Source organism: Taudactylus pleione, unplaced genomic scaffold (assembly GCF_031769625.1).
Source record: "Taudactylus pleione unplaced genomic scaffold, aTauple2 ptg001314l, whole genome shotgun sequence".
Classification (NCBI taxonomy): domain Eukaryota; kingdom Metazoa; phylum Chordata; class Amphibia; order Anura; family Myobatrachidae; genus Taudactylus; species Taudactylus pleione.
In genome coordinates this window covers 13,587,161-13,605,938 of record NW_028285714.1, presented here as the reverse complement: position 1 = coordinate 13,605,938, position 18,778 = coordinate 13,587,161, and the positions used below count along the sequence as shown (strand labels likewise).

Sequence of the window (18,778 nt, the reverse complement as noted above, 5' to 3'; positions counted from 1 at the left end):
TTCTATTAGGCAATGTTACTCTTATCTCTGCTTGTTCATTCCATATATCTAATTTATGTGTAAGGACACCTTCTGTTCTTTATTAGAGTAGGTTGACTGCATCCTTGTATGGTATTCCATACTGGGTGACCCACTTTAATGAAATGATTCATATTGGTACAGTAAATGTCAGAAGCCCTGGTACATTGTGTGCCAAGTTCTAGGATGTCCACGTTGCATTACTCTGTTAATAGCTTATGCCCTTTTATTTCATATAGTATATCCTTTTTTGTCTCTGGTTAAAGATACATTTCTATGGTTAGCTTTATATTTTCCTATATGAGCTTGTCTACACTCTGGGGCAGAACTATGGTAGACAATGGAGGTGCCTGCTGCCGGGCTCCAGCACTGAAGGGGCACCTCGCTTACCCGGAGTGTACCGTCATGGCTGGCCAATTCCCGGCAGCTGAGAAGCCACCATACACTAGTGGAGAGCTCCGTGTCAGCGGCCGCCTCTGTCTATCTATAGCCTGTCCCTACTCATTGAGAAAAGAAGCTGCTGAGGAGCAGCAACACCAGTGTGACACATCCGGCCGCCCCTCACCCACAACTCTGTCTCACTCCTCCATGGCATGCCTATATTCTGTGTGCAACTGCGGGTGTATCCGCTTTGTGAAATGCCACATTAGTGTCAGCGGCAGTGACGGGGGGCACCAAATTATAACTTGCCTCTGGGCGTCTAAGATGAACTTAGGCCACTGTCTGCACTGCTTCGTAAGAGGGAAGATGAGGTGGTGAGATACTGGGATTCAATAGTTAAAGACCAATTATTTAAACAGTCTTATGGAAGTGCTGTAATGTTCTATTTGTAGTGTTCTCTGACCAATCAGTGTTACTTCTGCAACATAGCAGGTGTTTTTCCACGTGAGCTTTCCATTGGCATACTCTGATAGTCACACAGCTGGTAATACTGTGGACTTATGCCTGTGATGGACCAATGACTGCTTCGAGGCAGATTGGGAGCATGGCATAACCGGTACTCAGTATAAAATCCAATCATAGTGAACTCTACCCAATGCTGATTAAGTTTCTACTTTTATGATGGAACAGGGCGTACCATGATCAATTAACAATCAAACGTGAGATTTTGCCTGTACTCAAAATAGAAGGATAACCACAGCTTCTTGCTCATCTGTATTAGAACATGATTTGCAAGTTTTGGCACAAGTGTTCCTAAAATGTCACACTTGGGTTTAGATGTCTTTATATTTTATTTGTAAGTGCAAATGGTCTTAACACGAAGATAATGGTTAAATAGAATTCATGCATGCCTGCATCCCAAATTCATTATACAACCACCTGTTTGGCTGTGGCCAGAACTAATAAGGTAGGACAGGTCACATAAGAAATTGAGATCTGGGCATTGGACCTTTTTATTTGAATACACCAAAGGACATGATTATTAACCCCTTTGCAGCTCAAGCGTTCATCTTTGTGTTGAGCAAATATTATACCTTTGGTATTGTCTGAAAACCCCCCAAAAAAACATTTTGTTTAGTTATTATACCTCCTGTCATAAAGAAAATCTACCCAAAATGGCCAATTGAACTTGAAGCGAGTGTAATTTTTCTAAACCCAAACAAGAAATGGTTTGTGCTTGGGCATTAACTCGCCGTTCCAAAAAAAGCAAGATTCTATACATAGGTATTCATAAAAACCTTTTCACTTGAACATAGTGCATTTTATTTTCATTTGCTAGTTTACGGTCTTGAATGAGGGACTACTCTCTTTCAAATGAGGTTGTTCCTGAGCTTATTGATGCGAAGATGGGGGTAGAACATCCCATTTATCTGGACTTATTAATATTTCTGTAGTGCAGAGCCTTATTGCATGGTGAGCACGCATGATTAATGGACAATAACTACGAAGGGGACACAGCATTAAAGAGAAGACCTAAGTGTGTAGGTGCAAAGGTGGGGGAGATCTGGCTCTGTAGGGCAAGGCTGAGTTTTGTCTTCATTGTTCTATAATGTATTGAGGGCACTTGTAAGTAAAAAAAAAAAAAAGTCTCTTATTTGAACTCTTAGTGACGAGCATGTGTGGGCGTTTACCAGCAGCATACTCTACATTACTTTTTTTGTTCTCATATTAAAATTCTATTCTGACAATTGACATTTCAGGTATTTGACATCCGTGTTTGTAAGGACATTTTTGAAATGGATACATACTAAATCTAGAAAATCCAGTTAGCTCACAAGTCAGCCTTTAAAATGATCTCCCCTAGGTATCTGCAATTCATTAAGTACAAAAGTCGGAAGACATGTTTTATTCCCTATGCTCTCCCTTATGTCTTTAAGCTACAAAATGAACCAATATAACAGTCTGTGTAATTATTTTTGGCTAAAAGTTAATTTCTGGGATGTTCCGTATTTTTTGTTCTACAAAGCACAAATGTGATAATGACTTAGTTTATAAAAAGCAACTTTCATTTACTTTACTCGTTTTAGAGTTAGTGCAGAAACAGAAGTAGATTTGTCATTTCATTTGGCCAATGTGATTCTTTGGATTTGCATATCTCACAGTATTGCATGTCTGTATATAATTTTGGTTTAATGCCATGTTATTAGCCCCAAAGCTAATTGTTTGTGACCATGACCTAAAACTGCATGAATGTGGGAATTGGGAAATTGCTGTGTAACAACATCATCATTTTGTTTGTTTGAAGTCTGGGAGAGAGTTTTCCATTTTTCCAAGGGCTACATATTTGTGGACAGACCTTACATCACTTGTCTCATGAAAAATGCACAGGAAAATGTAGCGTTCTGACTTAACTGAATTATGTTAACTGTTTGCTTAAGCATTTTTATTTTATTTTACTCATTTATTCTGTGCGTTTGGCCTCCTACGAGTAAAACACCCTGTACTATCGGTCTTCTGCCCTTCATTTGCTGGTAGCTCCTCTCTAATGACACTGGTTCGGTGGATATATAAAAGAATTCTGTCTGTTTCTATATGTTTAGAGAGAGCTATTCCCGTGCTAATCGAACAGGGCAAGCTCAACTTTTAGAAGCAACTTCACTTTTCAGCAATGTTTTTATGTATGTGTAATCCTCTTCATACAGATATATTTTTACATTGTGTGTGCATATTTGCTATACGTGAGATTGTTGAGCTAGGGAATAAACAGAAGTGTTTTGTTAGGAATACCTCAGGCTTTGATGACTTTTAATGACTAATTGTAGACACTTTTTTTGTTTTTTTTGTTTTCATGAATGGAAGTCCTAAAAGCTATAACACTACTCATTCTTCTCCCTTTCAATTTGAAATCAATCCTCAGCCAGCGATGATGGCCACAGATGACTTTGTGCTAATAGTATGGTAATGAAATGCTTAGCGATCTGTTTCCTAGCAGCTGGGGTACACACGATGATATTACATTACCACACTATAGGAACTTGTTCTCTGTTCCACACCTAATTGAACCTTGAGCAGTCTCACACTTTCCATTTTTTTTAAATACAATTTCAGTTTTACAGATCTTGCTAAGAACCAATTAGATGTGTATTGCGAGCATTCAACATATGAGGTGAGCAGGGAGCAAATGAAACTAAGAAAAAAAAAAGGGGGTTTGGGAATTGAAGTATCCAAAAGGACGCATCAGGAGCTCCAGTGTTTAGAAGAGTATATGAACATTATGGAGAGAGGCCCTTGGGTCATAGACCTTCCTAAAGGAGTTAGAGGAGTTTCGCAAGAAACTCAAGAAATCCATCTGGTACATGTACCATAGCCTGGATTTGATGGCATGCAAGTTGGGGGCTAGGGGTTGTTCCCAGGAGGCAGCAATCTGGCAGTGACTGCTAAGACCATGGCCCTTATTCACAGTCGATCGCTAGATACAAGCGGTCGCTCTGAATGAGGGCGGCCACCTGTGGTGTGAAGTGCGGCCTCCTGGTCACTAGCTAAGCTGTGGGTTACCACCCACAGCTCTAGCGAGCGACCATGTTGATGGTTGCGATGGTCAGGACCATCGCGACCATCGGGGCTTGCGATGAGACCCTAAGGTTGGGTCTCCGCAAGCGCAAGCCCCAGGGAGCTTCCTGCTCTGATCGACCAGGAAGCTCCCCACTGACGTCATTGCTGAGGTCAGTGGGGCCGCCCCCAAACGGCAAGCGTTCCGTCAGGAACGTCTCCGTTTGGCCGGCCACCCCCCCGCCCGCCTCCCAAATGGGGCGAGCTGTCAATCACCATCGACAGCTCGCCCCCTTTGGTGCGAGACTCATAGCGTCGCTAGCTGGGTCTTGCGCATGCGCACGTCAGAGCCGGCTCCGACGTGCGCATGCCCAGTGGGCAAACATCGACCCAGTTGTGAGCGCTCAGTGCTTGCGACCGGGTCTGAATAAGGCTCCATGTCTTATAATTCTCACGCTTTAATTTTTATATTGCACTGCTGCTTGTTTTATCACAATTCTATTTGTTCCCTTATTGAGAATGCAAGTTAGACTAGTTTTTAATACACGAATTCGGTGGTTCTCAAACTCTGTCCTGCGGACCCAACGCAGGTCATCTGGCCGGTGCACAGGTGTAGTCAGTACTCACTGACACATTTTAAAAGATCCACAGGTGGAGCTAATTATTTTACTTGTCATTCTGTAAGGAGATCTGGAAAACATGCACATGTCCTGAGGAATTGTGTACTAATGTATGTATTCTTAAAACATTTACTAATTTATTATGTATTTCTTTGAATATTCGGATCTATTAAATGCACTTTTTCATCCACAGACTGAGAACCATGCTTCGCAGGTGCTTTATTATCATTAAATTATATATTTGACTATCAGAAGGGTATGAGTCTCACCAATGGTATTAACACATCTTAAGTGGGTGATGCCAACTTCTCGGAGATTGGCTGGATACAGATTTTACGTGCTGTGTTAGATTAACATTAGTGTCTTCCTTACTTGCTACTTTGGAGGTATTAATGGGGGAACAATGTAAGTAAATACATCTTTGGTTAGTTCCCATATTAGATTTTTCACTGTGTTTGCTAATGATAGCCTGTGGTTGACTTACTATTAATTTACAATACATACTGATTTCTGTAGACTGGTCTCATAGTTTATATATAAATTAACATATTTGTCCTTTTTAAATAGCAGGACTCGTACAAGATTCTTGAAAAACATTGCTTGTTCAGGCTAATGGGGCCCATCCATCAGCGATGGATTGCCGTGATACCGCAATGCTGCCACCCGGCATTGCGGGATCGCAGATGCAACATGTTGGATTCCCCCGATTTGACGATCGCGATCAAAAAATGATCGCGATCGTCAAATCGCCGACATTTAACATGGAAAATGTCTGCGTTCCGTCAACTGATCGCAGAACATCGATGGTGGGAGGTTTGACTATTAAAATGAATGGAATCGTCCAAATCTGACTACAAACACATCAGATGTCAGATATAGTTATCTGACAAACTGGATCGCTCATCGTTGCAGGGACATGTCAGATTTTCTTTCAGATATGATTGAACGATTTTTAAAATCTTTATTGTTCAAATTTGAAGGAAAATCTGACAGTGTATGCACCTAGTAGAATAGTAGTATTTCTAAAGTGGAACCCTAATGTACTGGCCATTTGTGAACTTCACATGTTTTGTTGTGACAACCTATTAGAACAAATTGGCACCTCCCAACTTTGTCATGATTAGCCATTTGTCTGCTCTAGTTGTCTTGTCTGTCTTTGCATAGACATCTTTGAGTGTAATGAATGTGGTGTTGATGTGAATTACCGAGGCGAAGCAGGAAGCGCTAACTATGAGATGTAAGAACATCTTATCAGCCGGAGCGTTAACTCCCCCCTCCGGCGATCCCTATTAGAGACATCAGTGCATCAGCCTAGCCCTAGCGCTGTGTCTCAGTCCCGGCCGGCTCCACTGAGCATGTGCAGCATCTCGCAAGTATCGCGAGAACCCATGTGCAGCCCTGGAGCCGGCAGCAGAGACAGCGCTGTCCCTGCGGTGGGAATAGGGCATCGCCAGGCTGTAGCTGTCGAAAATCGAGAGTTACAGCCGGCAGAACCGTCAGGCGAACTGACCGTTCATACATGCCCTGCTGTTCGGGCTGCTATCATGTAGATAGCAGCGCTGATAATGACAGGGGCGCATAGCGCCCCTGTCATTTACCGCCAAACCCCCCGATTATACGTCGGGGAGAAGCGGTATCAGTGCACGTAACGTGCGCTGATGCCGCTTCAGCGCTTCTTACATCTCCTCCTGTATATGTCCTGTGTTCAACATTTAAAATGTTGTCAAACAGGGTGATGGCGGTATGTTGAACCTGACATGCCGGCATGCTAGTAGCTGTACAGCAGAGTGACAGTGTCAGCAATGAGGTATCGTGCAGTGCTAGCACGCCAGCATGTCTGGTTCATCAAATGTTGATAAGCTTACTACATCCCCTTTAACAAACATAAAATGTTTCTTATCTGTGTTTTAAACAACTGCAAGTAAAACTAAGCATTAAGGTTACACATTTTTAGTTCTACTTAGGATGTCTACTGGCAATACAGTTTCCAACTATCATAAAAACTGCTTGTATTAAAATTATGTATAACACTCAAAAGGTGATTCTATTTCCTAGGACAAGTTGCCCCTTGATTATTGTATTACTTTATTGATAAATGTGTAAAGTTTGTCTAAAGCTGCATACACACGGTACGATCTGCACAACCAACGATATCGCTGTACGATTTCCCTTTAACTTTCTGTAGTGCAGGACAAACGATATTGGGTGTATGATGGATATCTTTCAGTGAAGTTGTCCTGCCACATCTGTGAACATGCAAATTGTGATGAAATCGGCCACGTTGGCCTGCATGTATGGACGACCATAGATATCGTTCATGCAGGAACGCGCATCGTTGGTCGTTCACTGCATAAAAATGAACGATATGAACGAGTTATCGTTCATAGATAGCGTACCGTGTGTACGCACCATAACTGCTATTACAACAGGCTGAAAAGTTTGTAAAGAACAGAGTATGATCTATTAGTATTATAACTTTAATTTTTTTTTTTTCTATAGAAATTGAACTACAGTCCTTTTGAAAGAACATGCACATAAGTTAAATACATGCTGAAACGCCGGAACACTGATGCGCTGGATTCCGGGTAACAAAGTGCACAGATTAGCAATGTGCATCCAACAAAGTAACTCCAGATGCTGCTGCTTATGATTTTTTAAAAGGTGCTACATGTCATTTTAGAGTTTAAAGTTTTAGAATTATCTGGACAGCATGGGATGTACTGAATATTGAAAATCGGCTGGTGAAGCACGTTTCTGGTATGTGACATGAGGCACAACAGATGGAGCAGGAAGGATAGCCTCCATATAAGAAGCGGTTAAGTTGTCTTCATGCACAAAACAACTTCCGTTTTTCAAGAGAATGCCCAGGAGAGGGTTGTATCTCCAAGGCAGGCTCCGTTGGTTATTAGTAGGGTTTGCTCTGGTTTTCAGTTTAATGCTGCTCTCGTACTTTTTGGAGTGTGCCTCTCCACCTGAAGGAAATGGCTCTCTTCCTGGGATTTCAGGAGAAATGTACAGCAAAGAGTACTACCAGGCCCTTCTTCAGGAACAAGAGGAGCACTACAAAAGCCGCTCAACAAGCCTAAAGCGCCAGATAGCCCAACTCAAGCAAGAGCTCCAGGAAATGAGTGAAAAGTTGAAATTGGCACATGAGAAGAAGCTTGCTGTTAATAGTCCTGGGCACCCAGAACCCAAAGAGCAGGCTCCTAATGACCTACTAGAATTTCTACACTCGCAGATTGACAAGGCTGAAGTTGTGGTGGGTGCAAAACTCCCCAGTGAATATGCTGTTGTTCCCTTTGAAAGTTTTAATACCATGAAGGTTTACCAGTTGGAGATGGGGCTGACACGCCACCCGGAGGAAAAACCCATAAGAAAGGACAAGAGAGACGAGTTGATTGAGGTTATAGAAGCTGGCCTGGAGGTCATTAATAATCCTGATGATGATGACGAGGAACAGGAGAACAGAGGGGCTGAGAAACTGTTATACAGCGAATCTGACTTTGTTGAAGGTATGAGGACAAAGGTGTCAACAAAGCAAAAATGTTTTACATGCTATGCTGGAAATTTCCTGTGTAACTTGTGGTTGCTAATGTTGCCATAAATAGTTTGCGTAACAAATTACAATATAGACCATGATGATTAGCCTGGGTGAAAAAACACGTTGTAGAAGAATGATCTGTAATGTGTTTGTAGTTATTGAAAAATATTTAATAGTGCAGTTAATTCACTTTATGTAAAACACAATATGTGGTTAGTCCACAAATACAACTAGTTCTAGCAAAAAACAAACACACTTCAGTCTGTCCAGAAAGCATATTATCCTATCATCCTGTTATTCTCTTTAAAACTGTATTTTAAAACTTTGCAGCGGGATGTGAATGCATGACTGTCCAAGCAGTTTTGTTAAGTTTAAAATGTTAGAAATGTTAGAAGAAGGTGACTCTGGTTTTAAATACAGTAATTTTACCTATTTTTTTATTTTTTTAACTCCATTACTATTAGGTTATTATAGAACGGAGAGGGACAAGGGATCTCATTACGAGCTGTTCTACAAGAAGCCGGAGTCTGGAAATTATCATCACATCACTTTATTCCGGCCCTTTGGCCCACTCATGAAAGTTAAGGTGGAAACACAGGACAGCTCCAGGACAATTGTCAACTTCATTGTTCCACTGTCTGGCAGAACAGAGGCCTTCGCACAGTTCATGCAGAACTACAAGTAAGCATGCAGTGTACAATATTATGTGCAGTCCGTATTTCAGTCATTAACGAGAACTTTACTGATGCAGTTTATGTGAAGAGAATAGTGGTCTTTAATTTGCTCAAACAGATAACCCAGTGAAGATAGGAAATGAAAGTGTGTGATATGAAAAGGAATGCTTTTGTATATTGTCCCTATAGTTTCATGTAGTGCTTTCCCTTATCCCTTGTAAATAATATAATGCAGTGGTTCCCAAACTGTGCGCCCTGGCACCCTGGGGTCCAGCACCAAATCAAATTATATGTGGTCCATGTAATGTAAATATGTGGACAACCAGAAGCGCAACCCTGTACACCACAACATAACTGACCCTAAGAATGGCCGGTATGGACACTTTTACTACATTGCTTTCTGAATTTCACAATAACCAACTTAAACTTAGGGGTGCCATGCAAACAATGCTAATACTCTAGGGTGCCGTGATTCTAAAAAGTTTGGGAACCCCATCACTGTTTACTCCAGACACTAAACCTGCGTGCTATGAAAATATGAACTCCGTTTAACATACACCTACGGTATAGCCACAGGCTGACATTATGAAAGTTTAAACATCTTGTTGTGTAACTTTATTTTACATCACTCTTGATATCTCTGAAACCAGAAGGTCTTCCATTTCCTCAGTGAGCCTGTACAAATCCTTAAATGGAGACTTTTATGTAGCAGTAATTACTAGGTAGTGCCCTATACTTATTTAGCAGAAGTGGCTGGTTAATGTTCACACTTTTTTACTGGGCTTTTTGTATGAACAAGAGTTGGATAGGTCTCCCTTGTTGGTATTTCTTATGATATTGAATTATCTTGACTAAGACTACCTAAAGCTGGGTGCTCACTGTACGGTGTACGTGCAATCTCTGTACTTTCAAGTAAACTGCACAACCATCATACGGTACGTTAATCCAATATGTAATTTAAACATGTCGTTCGTGGCATCCTCCCATTAGGTGTTTTGCATGTTCGATTAAACCAATCCACGAATGGCAGGGTGTTGCATGTAATGATATATTGAGTTTTTGTACGGCAGATTGTGTAGTGTCATTGCCATATATCATTACATCGCATCACTGGGTTGTACCATCGTTCAGGTGTGTACCTAGCTTAAGCCAACCATACACAGGCTGATCACACTGTAGGTGACTAATGGTGCATACACACGGTCAGATGAACGATTAACTACGAACGATTTTACTAACGAGTTCATGAACTACGAACGATTTTTGACAGTATTAAAATGAATGAAAATCGACCAAAGCTGACAGCAAACACATCAGATGTTAGTTATCGTTATCTGACATGCGGGAACGCGCATCGGTTATCATTGCAGGGACGTTGCAGATTTTCTTTCGGATATGAACGATTGAATGATTTTAAAATCGTTATTGTACGAATCTGGCGGAAAATCTGACCATGTGCATGCACCGTAAGTTAAGCAGATCGGACCATTTGTGAGGTCAGATGAATGATAAATCATAGGTCAGCTGTGTTTCTGGACATGCTGCATTAATGGTCTTCTATGCTGATTATATAGGGATCATCAACATGGTTTTTTTTTTACATAAAATATGGACTAATAGCCTCCCAAATAAATAGCACACTAGCTTATTTAAAAGCGGCTGATTTGAAACCTGTTTAGGAGTAATGGAGTGAATGGAAAGTTAATCTGAAGGTCTGCATTGATAAAGGCTGACACATTCTGCATTAGTATAGTAAAATTATATATAGAATATATTTCAGTGGGTATATAAATATTTATGTATCCATTTTATTTGTATATTCATGTTTTCAGATACAAATTGTCATAAAACAGACCTCACTATACACAGCTGTAACACTATATAGAGTAAATCCTGTTTAGAATTTTACGAGCCAGACGTATCTCTTTTTGGAAGCCATGTAACCGTTCAGCCACACTGGTCCCTGCACCAAACCCAGCACAGAAAGTGAGACTGGGATTTATATCTAAAAGGAAGATCACTCTTGGGTATGGTAACATGGTTTCCTGTTTCCTTTCAGGGATGTGTGTATTCAGCAAGATAAAAGGACGTTCCTTACTGTGGTCTACTTTGGGGAAAATGGCCTTTCAGAGGTTCAAGATATCCTTAAGAATGTAAAAAGGTGAGCAAGTTAGGTCCTTGTAATGGTGATATTATTTTTTCTTTTGGTGACCGTTGAATTGAATCCAGTTTGCTTTAGATTAATCAGAGCTAACTGCTAATTAGATCCTTTGTAGCTTGCCATTTGCATCTTTAATATTTGTTAGTAAAGTACACCCACTTTCTCATATTTGGTCTTATGCCTTTTTGTCTGTGGTATAATCTTGTAAAGGTGATAGGTTGCAGGATATGTATTTTAGGGGATGTATTTGACGTGCCGGAATTAGGATTAGAGTTATAGGCTGCGGGGATGGTTGGGGTTAGACAATTTACCTTTGGGTGTGGGGTTTCTGACTGTAGAGATACCAGTGTCTGTATTCTGAACATCGGCATCCTGTACCCAACCCATATTTTAGATCTAAACAGAGCAAGTTTTTTGTTATCGCTTTCAGCTGGTAATATAATTATGTCCCTAAGATAGGCTGATAATCATAGGCTGTGTTCTTCTGCTGCTGCAGTGAGACAGGCTTCCATAACTTCACACTAATCCCACTAAAGGAGGAGTTCAACAGGGGGCGTGGCCTGGAGGTGGGCGCTCGAGCCTGGCGTAAAGAGGACGTGCTGCTTTTCTTCTGTGATGTTGACGTCTATTTCACTGCTGGATTCCTAGATACCTGTCGACTAAACGCAGAGGCCGGTAAGAGAAAAGTCATTTATTTTATTTTTTTCGTTTTTTTTTTAGACTTTCCTTTCAGACTGGGGTTATTACTATTATGACCAAGTCATTTAAGTACTTTCTTGAAACAAAAACGTTTGCTAACATGGACCATAGATAGCATTAAGTCCCTAGAATAAAGTTATACCATCACAAGGTCCAATAAAATCCAATGTCCCTACCACTGTGTCCATTAAATACATTTGTAATGAAAAGGCTAAGACCAGAAGTCACTCCTTACTATAGTTTTGTTTATTGAATGACATTGGTACGCAGTAGTGTTTTAATCACCTGTTTCTATCTGTTAAACCAGGGATGGGGAACCTCAGGCCCAGGGGCCATATAAGGCACGCAGGATCATTTGGTCTGGCCCTTGGAGTTTTTTTTTTTCTGCTAGCCTCATCTGACTAGCTGGATGCCTAGAATGGCACCCTGCAGCTATTATTTATGGACCAGTGCCGTCTGGAGAGTCCTTAGGACACTTCAGACGGTCACACCGCTCCCCTTAAAACTCCAGGAGCATCCTCAGGATGCTCCGGACATTGCTGTAATCACCGGCGATTGTGACCCCCACCCCTGTATGATGTCACACAGAGGGGGTGTGGCTTGCACGCGGCCCCCCACCCCTGCTTTAAACTATATAGGGGTAAGTGGCATAACTAGGGTATTTGGAGCCCAGGACAAGTTGAAAAACTGTGCCGCGCCCCCCCAAAAGTATGTGCGTACGCCTCCGATGCACAAAGTGGTTGTGGTCACATGCCCAAAGTGGGGGGCGTGTCAACATAACGCACCGTTTCTCGTCACTCTGGAAACATTCCTTATGCACCGCAATGCCCACTGTAGTAGTGCCCCTTATGCAATGCCCCCAATAGTGGTTCCCCCTTACGCAGTGCCTGCCGGTGCCGCTGTTTGTTACTGTGTACTGCGGACCGCACTGCGTGCAGTCTGCACTACACTGACTTGAAACCAGTGTCCTGGACCTCAGCCGCCGGTCCGCCCTACTCGACCCCCGCTCTACTACTAAACGTGAGGAATTATGATCTGAGAAGCAGCCTATCCTCAGACAGGGAAACTTGTACAGTATAGGTAGCCCAGATAGGGGCTTTCGTTAGCTCACTATATTTAGTCTATCTAAAGTTGTTACGAAATCCCTAGAATACAGAAGATAAGTCTGCCTATAAATTATATTTGTAACCATTTGAGAGAATTATGTTTAACTGATGTGTTTTGTTTTTTTTGTAGGTAAGAGAGTTTTCTATCCTATTGTATTTAGTCTTTACAATCCTGCAATTGTGTATGCCAATCTAGAGGTGCCTCCTCCTGTGGACCAGCAACTGGTACGTATCCTCTTATAACAATTGGTTACATTTTTTTTTTCTCTCCTTTGACCACACCTACAAAGATCTAGCCGGTGAATTGGGGGATGCCATCCATACATAACATGGTGCTCAATGTGAGGGCATTTGGCTTGTACAAAACTTAGGTTCATGATCAATCCTTCTCCTAAGAAGTGTCTTCTGACATCTGTCACAAGCAGCAAATTGCACCCATTTGTTTGTGTTGCTTTTTAGCTGGTAGTATTCTTTGTAACCTTCTGATAATGCAAACACTTGCCAGTGATTAGGTCCATAAAACTCTTACGTTGCTAAAAGAGGCATCCGCACAGCTGGAAGCTCTCCTCCCTATCTGAAGGCAATTTGTGTGTAAGGTGTGGTTGTAGTGCTAAGGTTTTATTAGCACGCCCTCCCCACCTTATCCTTTTCTGTGTTTGCCCATCCACCTTGTGTAGTTCCCTGGAGACGCATTCTGCCCTGGGTAGAGTATATGAGGTGGAGGGCCAGTGGCCACACTAGCCAGCAGCGGGTACCACAGAAATGTGCTAAGATCTTTGGCTTAGTTTGTTTCAGAACATTGTGCTGCATTTCCCAGGGCTATGCAGGGATCTTTTTTCCTCTACCCTTTCTGTGAGAGCCTTAGGGAGTAATTCTTACACTTCTGGAGTGCTTGGCCAGTGGATTCCCTGGCCTCTCACCTGCCTCACCAGACAAGCTGGCTTGGATCAATGCCTTGTGAAGTCAGGGCAGATGCTTGTGAGGGTTTTCTCTTACTAGGAAAGGATCCTTGAATCTGCCACCATGTCCAAACCATGGAAGCATTAGACTATTGCAGTCCTTTGGTTCTCACAGTAGGAAAGTGAAAAGGCCGTAGATTCTCACCCTAAGGTGAGTCCAGATGTGTTTAAGGGGTCTATGTACTAAACCTTGGAGGGAGAGAAAGTGGATGGAGATAAAGTACCAACCAATCAGCTCCTAAATGTCATTTATCACAGTCTGTAAAGTGACAGGAGCTGACTGGTTGGGCCTTTATCTCCATCTACTTTCTCCAAGGCTGAGTACATTGACCCCAAGAAGAGAAAAAACTTGTGTCCTTGCTTTATCCTCTTAACTAGAACACTGAGTATTGTAGTGAGCAAAAATTTATTGGAAGTTTCGGGTGTTGCCCAATCTCTCCTTATCAAGGGTGTGGTAAAATGGGAGTCTCTGACCAAAGTTTGGTGCACTTCTGACACATATATCTGCAGATGGAGTGATCTGCAGATATATCTGTAGATGGTCATTCATACACACTGAACGACCATCATCTATCTGGCAGCCGCGGGTCTCACTGGCTGGGGAGCGGGTTGGGGGTGTGTCCGCCCCCTCCCTGTGGCTGCCGCAGCATGTGTATGGGTGGTCTGCATACACTTGCCGTTGGACAGAGATGTGTGCAGACCTGTCTGTCCATCGGCTGTGTAGCACAGCCAATGCAATACATCTGTGAACGACGACATTCAGATATATCGTCTGTGCACCCTGGCCAACAGGCAGTAGATATATTGGCTGATCAATTGATTGGCCAATATATTGGCCAGCGTGTCTAAAACCACCACCAGTTTGATCAATGCTGCAGTCTCAAGGGATCAGATTATCTAAACCATCTTAAGTCTATATAGTGCATCACTGGGTTTGTACAGTGCATATGTCTGTAAACAGCGGAAATATCTGTGTAGCGCAGCAAATGGCTGATATATCTGAGAGATATATCAGTCATCTGCTGGTTTTGTATGGACGATCCGCCAGTTGCCTTTACACATGCTGTGGGACCCGGCGGTGACTGACTGCTCAACTGGGCAGGCAAATTAAATGCCGCCCATTTGAGCTGTCAAGCCCGGCACATCTGGCAGACAAATTGGTAAGTGTGTTTACACTTTATCTGTTTAATCATTAGAATAGCCAACCTGTTGACCTGGTGTGTACCCAGGTTTAGGCCTATCTTAGCTTTGGTTTGGGTCAATAAAGCTGGTCACAGCCAGGGGCGTAACTAGAACATTGTGGGCCCCATAGCAACATTTCAAAGGGGCCCCCCAATTCAGATCTGTCACACAAGATATATTAGACATACAATATGTGTGTGTGTGCAGGAGCTGCAAACCTAACAGGTCTGCACTGCGATGATAGCCTCCCCACCCTGCTCCCTCCTGCACCAAGTTCCCTTCTTACAGACCCCATATATAGGTATGCAGATCCCAGGAGAGAATGCCGCTTCCGTCTGCCCTCCCCACCAATCATGTCAGCTCCAGCAGGGAAGGTCGGCACTGGCAGCAAGCGAGGAAGGGATATGCAGGACTTTCCGTTGCCTCCGCCTGGCCCCACTCACTGGTCCTGCTGCACCTACACACAAGGTGCAGCTCACACCCATTGCCCTGCCCACCCCGCAACATTGCTGGGGACATGCTGTGGAGCTGCTCACTAACCTCTAGCTGCACGTTACTAGGAAGGAAGGAGGAGTTGGGGGACAAGTAGGAAGGGGAGGCTGTCGGCTGATCTGCATGGCTTAGGAAAATATTGGAGCTGGCCACTAATGGGCTACAGCCCAGACTGATGAGTGTACGCTGCACAGGCATAATAAATACATCGGCCCACCAGGAAGAGTCTATGGGCAATCTGCCCGTGTGTGTCATTCCCAGTCAGACTGGAGAGCAGAATGTCTGCCGGCCCAAACCACTGAATTCTGCCCAGCCCATTTCTGACCTTCTGACATCACTTCTCCCCTCCGGCGCTGTGCTGTAAGCAGCTGCTGGGAGGAGTGAAGCCCGTCTGGGCAAAAGTAAAGTTACCCACCCTACCTACATCATGCTGGCAAAAGCTTAGCCATCAGATCGAAGATAAGAGGTATAGTGGAGGAGTGGCCGGATGTGTCTGGTGCTGACAGCTGAGGATGGGTGACAGTTCTAGGAGGAGCCTACTGCAGACGCTGGCTGGTGGTCTTGGTAACCAGGAGACACAGTGCTGTGGGTTTGTTGCTGGGCAAGTGGGCCCCCTAAGCCGCCGGGCCCCATAGCCAGCGCACCCCTTGCACCCTCTATAGTTATGCCAGTGCTCACTGCCATTGGCACGAGGGTTTGCAGATAGGATTTGCTAACTTTGAGCACATCCTCGAGTTGTCAGGACACAAAACTAATTGGAACTAGAGTTTCAAGCCTCTCAGAAGCAAAGTCCTAAAATACTCTGTAGTCACTACTTTGGGATTGTTTTATTTAGTGCATAACTGGATAAGATTATTAAATAGCCGGGCCGAGAAGAATTCCCATCCATCCAGCCCCCAGACCAAATGGCCCATAATTGTCATCTTTATGCACATATAATTGTAATGTCTGTGGCTGTAAATGTGTTCTCTGTAAATGTGTGTATACTTATGCTGAGGTGTGTTCCTACATGTTAAAAATAGAAAAGTACAGAGTGACTGGTTGATTTGAATAAAGTTATTAAAAAAATATAAATAAATAAAAAATATATATATTTGTTTAGTAGGTATCTCTAATGCCATTTGTCCTTCTTTTTTCCCCTAGGTTCATAAGAAAGACTCTGGATTCTGGAGAGATTTTGGATTTGGAATGACTTGTCAATATCAATCTGATTTCCTTACTATTGGTGAGTGGTGGAATATAATGTGTAACCAATGTGATGTCCTGTGAATGTTCATTATTCTGGTGCAGTCCCACCCAATTGACCAAATGCTCCACTTGACCTCACTGAGGAAGTATACTGATCAAGTTCTGTCATGGCTTATTTTACATCCTTGGGAGGTAAAACAGAACTGTTAGTGCATTTTTTTTTTTTTCAACATTCTAAATGATGTATTTAAATCTGTCCTGTGTCACACAACGATATGACGACCTGGCAATAGAAGGACAGGCAACACACTTTGAAATCTATGCAACAGACTGCCATTGCACTTTCGTCTGTCAATTGTGTCTGGCCAATTGGAGGAGAGAGAGACAGTCAGCAGAAAGTGTAGCAGTTCCATGTGGGGAATGCCAGTTACAAAACGTCAGGAAGGTCACATTTAATAGTGCCCTGCAGTGGTGGATTTTACCTAGGGGCTGCAGAGCTTCAGTCTCCCCAATAAAATCCAGCATCCGCAGGGACTTCCCATTGGATGCTTTTGCTGCTAATCACAGCTGGACAAGTCTTTCCAGGGGGAGATTTTTATATCTCTCCTTGCGACTGCCAGTAGCAGAGAGAGCACTTCCAATGGAAAGCCACTACTCTACTATAAAGGCAGCCCTATCTGGCTTGTAGGGGCTGCGGGCACTGTAGTCCATAGAAGCGGGAGGCTAGATTTGTGCACATGTGTGGGAACACTTTCTGTGTGTGTGTGTGTGTACGCACGCACGCATTTCAGACCCCTCGGTAAGAGCCACCGCTGGTGCCGTGAAATCTGATTTGAAATTTGTGTATTTGGACATGGCAGATTCTATATTTTAAGAATCTTGTTTTTACGGGACAGTCGTTTTTTTTTTCCTATTGTATTAGCTGCAATAACTTTTTTATTTATATTCATGGCTTAGGAAAATCCTTGTTTTTTAAATTGTTTGGCAACTTTATGGTACGAGTAATTTGCTCAATATGAACGCTAACGATATCTATCATATTGTTATCATTCAAATCGTGCATTTTTTTTGGTCCCTTCCAACCCACCAACGACCTGCGATATACGGACAATAACTATTTTGTCCATCACCCATGCATGCAGGCCGCCAACCTGGTCAATATCGACCAGGTTACTATAGGGACCCGTTGGCCATCGTTGGTATGATCGCGGGTCATTGGCTGTCGCTGGTGGTGTGCTGGATGATCGATATCGATCATCCAGCACACCCGGAGGATCGTTCAGGGATATCGTTATCGCTGACGGTCGTTCCCTTTGTATGCACCATAAGACCTCAAGGTGGCCTAGAATTATCTTGTCCAAGAGCACCTGAGGAGCAGGAAGGTTTGTTTTTTTTTGCTACCGAATGTTTTTTTTTTTCCGAAGTAATTACCGAGTTTTTCAGCACATTTCTTGTGTTGAAAAAGTACCCCCTCGGCTTATACTCGAGTGAAGTGTAGCGCTGACCGGACGGAGTTCGGTCCACGCTACAAAGCACAAACACACCCGCCGAAGCCGCCAGCTGTGTGTGTGTTGTAATTAGCAGCCGCTGAGAGTCTGTCAGACTCTCATCGGCTGCTGCTGCTCCCACTTCGGGAGCCATCTTCAGGCTCCCGCAGTGGGTAATGGGAGAGACGTCATGAGTAATGACGTCTCTCCCATGTAAAGCGGCCGGAGGAGCTTTTGGCGGCAGGACCAGGAGCGGGAGTTTCAGGTAAGTGATTTTTTTTTAAATTCTTATTACATCTCTCTCTACTGGGGGGGTCACTACCAGGGGGCGATTACTACAGGGGTCACTACCAGGGGGCGATTACTACTGGGGGCACTACCAGGGGGGGATTACTACTGGGGGCACTACCAGGGGGGGATTACTACTGGGGGCACTGAAAGGGGGGATTACTACTGGGGGCACAACCAGGGGGAATTACTACTGGGGGCACTACCAGCTGCTGCATTTCCCACCCTAGGCTTATACTCGAGTTAATAAGTTTTCCCAGTTTTTTGTGGTAAAAGTAGGTACCTCGGCTTATATTTGGGTCGACTTATACTCGAGTATATACGGTACTAGAATACTGTAAATGAAAAGAAAAAAACTTCTGCAGGAGGAAAGAGGGTGCAGTGATCCACTTTGGGAAATCTTTTACAAACCAATAACTTGCTTCACAATATT

General features: G+C 43.2%; 1 protein-coding gene across 1 annotated transcript in view; it reads left to right on the top strand.

Annotated features, from left to right (window-relative positions):
• The window catches only part of CSGALNACT2 (chondroitin sulfate N-acetylgalactosaminyltransferase 2), a 59,069-nt gene that overhangs the window by 36,048 nt on the left and 4,243 nt on the right, over positions 1–18,778 (top strand). The window contains exons 2-7 of the mRNA XM_088463116.1: positions 7,068–8,080; positions 8,574–8,790; positions 10,843–10,944; positions 11,441–11,619; positions 12,880–12,974; positions 16,526–16,607. Coding sequence (XP_088319242.1) covers positions 7,429–8,080; positions 8,574–8,790; positions 10,843–10,944; positions 11,441–11,619; positions 12,880–12,974; positions 16,526–16,607 — 1,327 coding nt within the window. The 5' untranslated portion in view covers positions 7,068–7,428. The remainder of the gene's footprint in view (positions 1–7,067; positions 8,081–8,573; positions 8,791–10,842; positions 10,945–11,440; positions 11,620–12,879; positions 12,975–16,525; positions 16,608–18,778) is intronic.